The 6,000-nt window shown below is 59.9% G+C and overlaps 1 protein-coding gene across 1 annotated transcript in view; it reads right to left on the reverse strand.

The window, feature by feature from the left end:
- IFFO2 (intermediate filament family orphan 2) overlaps window positions 1–5,704 on the reverse strand; it is a 41,369-nt gene extending 35,665 nt beyond the window's left edge. Inside the window, exon 1 of the mRNA XM_004592424.2 lies at window positions 4,756–5,704. Coding sequence (XP_004592481.2) covers window positions 4,756–5,414 — 659 coding nt within the window. The 5' untranslated portion in view covers window positions 5,415–5,704. The remainder of the gene's footprint in view (window positions 1–4,755) is intronic.
- Between the last annotated feature and the right edge of the window lie 296 nt (window positions 5,705–6,000).

A 6,000-nucleotide genomic window follows, 5' to 3' on the forward strand; every position in this document is an offset into this window, starting at 1 on the left:
GCAGCTCTGGCTGCTGGGGCCATCTGGGGAGCGAACAGCACAAGGAAGCTCTCTGCCACTCTGCCTTTCAAATAAATCAATCCTTAAAAGAGGGGTGGGTGAGGACCTTGCTATCAGTGCTGGTGCCAGGTGATGAACAAGGGGCGCCAGCAGCTGCACAGCACCCTGGGCCCGAGGAGACTCAGAGAGCTGTGGACTCCACTGCACCCAGAGCACCACGCCCTAAAGACGTCACCCTGCCCCGGGGCAGCCACCAGCACTGCCAGCACTGCCAGCACTGGGTAACTTCCTCTACCAGCCCATGGTCACTTCCCCCCAGCCACCAAGCTACAGCGACCTCATGTTGGACAACCTCAACACATCCCTGCTTCCTTCAGGGCCAATGCTAAGACAGGAAACTACTGAAACAGGTGTGCCTGAGGAAGGCAGGGCAGCCCTGCCCAGTCCGGACCCTGGACCTCTGTGGTCCCAGGCAGAAGCAAGAGACGAACAGAACGGAGGCAGGGAGATGGGCTGGGACCCAAGTGCTTTGGAGACTCAGACCTGAGGGGCAGAGCGAGGCGCTGGGAGGAATTCCCCAAGAAACTCCCTCAGGTAAAGATACAGGACTGAGGCCCAGAGAGGCAGTGGATGGCCAGAGGCCACACAGCACCTCGTGGCAGAGCCAGACCTACTGGGTCTGAGAACTCTGTTTAAAGTTCAGAGGGATTCAGCAGGAATCTCCCCTGGAAGAGCCCCCCACCGCCCAACCACCAGCTTGCACTCTCAGAACAAGATGCTTCGGTGGCACTGGGTGGTGACAGTGCCACCCACATGTTTATTTTGGTTTCCAGATCAACGCTCGACAACCTTGCCTTCGATTTGGTTTTGGTGACCACATTTGCCACGTGGTAAAGAGTGGGCTCGACAGAGGGTGAAAGAAAAGCTGTGACGAGCAGGCTGGGGCCGCAGCACACACAGCCACGAGCTCTGCATTGGCTCAGCTTCCAGAGCAGAGTCTGGGCCGCTGTCGGCACAGGAGGCCATAGTAGATGGGCAACCCTGGTGCCGCCCTCATTTAAACTATAGAGAGGCCATGTAGGTGAATGGATAAATGACACGTGGTCTAAGCACACGACGGGATACTTCCCAACGCGAAAAAGGGACATCCTACCAACACACGCCACCACACCAACTCAAAAACATCATCAAAGTGAAAGCAGCCAGACACCTAGGATACGTGTCGTAGGAACCCCCGACCGGAAGTGTCCAGGGAAGGCACACCTGCTGAGATAGAGACCAGACCTGGGCTGCGGTGGGAGAGGACTGTTTGCAAACGAGTGTGGAATGTCTTCTGCACCTGTTGGGGGAGGGGAGGAGAGAGGGAGGCATGTGTCTAAAACTGGATGGTGGTGATGGTTGCATGATTCTGAACTGACTAAAAATCACCAATACACCAAGACAGGGGCTTTTCATGATATGGAAGCTATACCTCCATGAATTAAATAGTACAGAGATAAAAATTATACAAGTAGAAAAGTGTCCAGCCTGAAGAGCCCAGGTTGCCCCCTCCCTGGGAGATGCCAGCAGGGGATCTCTGAGGCCAGGAGATGGCCCAGTTAGACTGGGGCAGACTCAGCAAGCTTTCTTCCCTGGCCAGGCGCCCTCCATTGCCCGCTGCCCAGGGTTCCACGCTAGGTATCCTACTAGGGTCCAGGGGCCACGAGCCCAGGCATCCTTAGCCTCATCATTTAGGTCCTGGCTTCTCTTACAGGGGAGGTCAGAAGTGGGCTGGGAGCTCAGACTCAGACCCACACCTTGTCGGGCTGGGAAGATCCTCTAAGAGCACACAAACAGTTGAGTGCTGTTTTAAGGTTTAATTAATTTATTTATTTGAGAGGCAGGGTAATGAAGAGAGAAAGAGACATAACGAGAAAGAGAGATGTCTTCTATCTACTTGCTTACTCCCCAGACAGTCACACAAGCCGGGCTTGGACCAGACTGAAGCCAGCAGCCAAGAACTCCAACAAGGTCTCCCTCCGATGTGGAGGGACTCAGGTAGCCACCAGCTGCTACCACCCAGGAATCGTAACAGGAAGCTGAGTCAAAAGTGGAGTAGCCATAACTCCAACCAGGCATTCAGCTATAGGACGCAGGTCCCCGACACTTAACCTGCCACAACACCTTGACCAGCAGTTTCTGAACACTTTTGAAAGTTCTCTATCCACTCTTCTCCCCACAAAGCGTTCTCATAAGAAACTCAAGCTTACAAACACATGAAAAATGACTGCGGTTTCTATAAATGTATAGCGTGGGCTCCACGCATCCCATTCACCTGTTCTGAATCCAGGGAGTCAGACTGACGGGGCCCTTTGACCCAACAACATTTAGAACTGGAATTCCTGATGACAGTACCACATCCTGGTTAGCTGTATCTTCAGATTTGGCTACAGGGCGGTAAGATCCTGACCCGGGCCTGGCATGGTAGCCCAGTGGCTAAAGTCCTCGCCTTGCATGCACTGGGGTGCCCTATGGGACCGGCTGCTCCACTTCCCATCCAGCTCCCTGCTTGTGTCTTGGGAAAACAAAAGAGGGTGGCCCAAAAGCCTTGGAATCCTGCACCTGCATGGGAGACCAGGAAGAAACTCCTGGCTCCTGGCTTTGGATTGGTTCAGTTCTGGCCATTGTGGCCATTAGGGGAGTGAAGCAGCGGATGGAAGATCTTTCCCCGACTCTCCTCTTTGTAAATCTGACTTTGCAATAAAAATAAATAAATTAAAAGGAAGAAGAAGAAGAAGATGATGATGATGATGATAATGATGATGATCCTGGTCTATGCTACAGCTGGGAGCCGTTTGGCTTCAGACACCCCAAGGAGGCAGGAGAGGGGCTTATACCGGAGGCCAGCTACCACCCCGGCAGTGGGGCAGTGGGGCAGTGGGCCCAGTGAGCTCACACAAAGGACTCAAAAGTGAGAGAGAGCACGAGTAGTTTTAAGGACCGCTGACATCTTAAAGTATCTTTAAATGATAACTTTGATTAAATATTCCAGGGGGCCCAGTAGCATCTCCAAGGAAACCTAGGACTTCGAGGAGCTCCCTTTCGCGGATGGGGAAACTGATGTCCAGGGAGAGTACACTGGACTTCGAAACATTCAATATGTGCCCTGTCTGAATCAACTTTGGAAAAGATGGGCCTCTTCAATGTGCGCGCACATACACACACACACACACACACACACACACAGAACAAAGCGAACGGAGGAGGGAAAGGTGTGTGTGTGTGTGTGTGTGTGTGTGTGCACCCCAGAAGGGCGGGCAGGAACACACCTGCCCCCGCCCACCTCAGCAGCACTGGCTGACATCAACCTTACACCCTGGGGATGGCACTAGCAGATCGTTGCACAAGGCCAACCTGTCTCCTGTGAAGACTGGGCACAGTTTTTCCATGTCCTCAGTAGCCAGGTCCAGCAAGCACACACACAATAAAATAAACACAGCACAAGCCTGCAGCATGACGACACGGTCCACAGTGGCTGGGAGGAGGGCCCGGCCCAGCCCTCTGGAGTTTCATCACCCAAAGCAAGTGCCGTTCCTCTCACCCATCCCAGTGAGGCTGGCCAACAGTAGAGAGGTGAGGTGGCCTCCCTATGGCAAGGCTCTGGGCCACTCAAGCCTCCACAGGGGCAGGTGCACCAGCAGAGGTAAGCTTGTCACCCACTAGACGGCCAGTCTCCAGAATCCCTGCTCCCTGACAAAGTGACATCAGCGAATCACTCGATCCCTGCCCCAAACACCACCGTGCCATGCCTTGGCTTCTTTCCAAATCTCCACGTAGAATTGTCCATCCCCAGTGGGATTCCATTTGGGAGATAAGCTCTTTAAGGAGATAACTCAGTACAATCCTACTCTCCCACTCTAGCAATGATGAGTGGATTTGATCACCCCCATTTCTAGGATGGGCAAACAGACTGCCCAGGGGCTCCACAACTCTATCAGCAAGTGACGGAGCCCACACTGGAACCCTATCCAGCCTGCCCCGTGAAAGAACGAGCAAGGAGACCCATGATCCCTGGGCAGATGGCGAGGCTCTCGGTTCCGAGCCAACAGCTCCAAACTTAGGATGCGCCGTGCCTGGAACCAGAGGGCCACCGCTGGGGCCAGAGGGTCCCTACCACACTCAGGGCCAAGATGCAGCAGACAGACCCGTCCTCTTATCAGAAGCCCCCCTCCCCCAACTCCCAGCCAGGCCACAGGCAAGAAGCAATGTCAGTCTCCAGGCAGAGGAATCTGGGCTGCACAGGGAACATGCCAGCCAGTCCTGCAGGCAATCTGCCCCTCAGCTCTAGCCCCAGATGGTGGTCCGTGCCCACTCAATGTCCATCCTCCCATGCCTACAGGGGTGCGGTGGGGGGCTCAGGAAACCATGAGACGGAGAGAGTGGGGAGAAGAGGGGCTGAAGAGAGGTGTTATTACAAGGCTTTAGCCAGATCCTGGCTTCACCAAGTCGCCTGAACCCAGTCACCTTAGGCAAGTCTCTGGGGGCCCCTTGCACGGACCTCAATTCCTTCCTCCTACAAGATGGGGCTGGGTTTGTCACCGGCCCTGCGTTACCGCTACGCCATCAAGGGAATGACGCGTCCGGCTCAGGGTCGCGCACAGCCGTCCCAGTGCCCACCCGGCCCACCTGCCGGCAGCAGCTGCCGCGGGGCCCCTTTCCCGCACGCGCATTCCACGGAGGCCGCTCCCGGGGCTCACCGGCGCGGGCAGCACTCACCTCCGCTTGTACTCGTCGCGCTCGCGTTTCACCTTGGCCAGCACGTTGTAGAGCGCGCGGATCTCGGGCGTGATGGTATCGATCTGTACGCCTACGCCGTCAGGGTGCACCCACGACACACCGGGGCCCTGCACCGTCTCCACGCCGCCGCCGCCCGTGCGCCGTACCTGCGTGTAGCTCCAGATGGTCCCGGGCAGGCGGCCGTAGTGCTGCGGATGCGAGCCGCCTCCGGCGAGCACCAGGGCCGCGGTGTTGGCGTTGGCGCCGGGCGCCGCGCCGCCGATCCCCGGCGCCGGCGGCCGCAGCAGCTCGGGCCCGGTCTGCACGGCCTGCTCCCGGGAGAAGGTCTTGTAGCGCAGCCGCCGCTCGCGCTCGCTCTGCTGCTGCTCCAGCTGCTTCTCCAGCAGCCGGTTTCGCCGCTCCAGCTCGTGCACCTTGGCCAGAAAGCAGCGGAAGCGCACGTTGAGACCCTTGAGGAGGTGGATGTTGGAGCCCAGGTCGTCCCGCAGCGCCGCCGTCACCGGAGACGGCCCGGGCCCGGCTCCACCGCCGCCGCCGCCCGCGCCGGGGCAGCCGCCGCCACCGCCACCAGCGCCGCCGCCACCCGGCGGGCAGCCGAAGGCCAAGGCCATCTCCCCGAAGAGCAGCGAGTTCACCATGCGCCGGCTGCGCGGCTCAGGGCCCCGGGCCCGCGGCTCCAGGTGCGGCTCCAGCTCCGGGCAGGGCTCCCGGCGCGGCCGGGCCAGGGCGGGCGCGGGCTCCAGCGCGGCCCCAGATGCGCGCCAGATGCGGCCTTCGCGGCGGATGTGGGCGCCCCGGAGAGGGAGAGGGGGGCCGGCGGCTCCGGGTCGCGGTGGAGGCCGAGCGGGCTGCGCGAGCACGGCGAGGGTCGCGGGAGCCGGCGCGCCGGGGGCTGTCAGGGACGCTGTGGCCCGGCCGCGGCAGCCGCGCGCAGGACACCCTCGGCCGGCACGGCCCCCTCTGCGGCGGCCCCGCCCACTGCAGTCCCACGCCCCGCCCCCGGCCAGGCCCCGCCCACCATCCTTCCGCTGCGGCGATGCCGGTGCCTGGGGCCCCGCCCCCCAGGGCCAGAGCCCCGCCCCCGAGGGCGGTGCCGCGCCCTGCGCTGCTCTGACAGGCTGCGGCAGCTCCGGCCCCGCCCAGCTCTCCGTCGAGGCCGCGCCCTGCGCCGCGCTGACTGGCTGCGGCAGCTCCGGCCCCGCCCAGCTCCCCGCCGAGGCCACG

This window comes from Ochotona princeps, chromosome 2 (genome assembly GCF_030435755.1).
Source record: "Ochotona princeps isolate mOchPri1 chromosome 2, mOchPri1.hap1, whole genome shotgun sequence".
NCBI lineage: Eukaryota > Metazoa > Chordata > Mammalia > Lagomorpha > Ochotonidae > Ochotona > Ochotona princeps.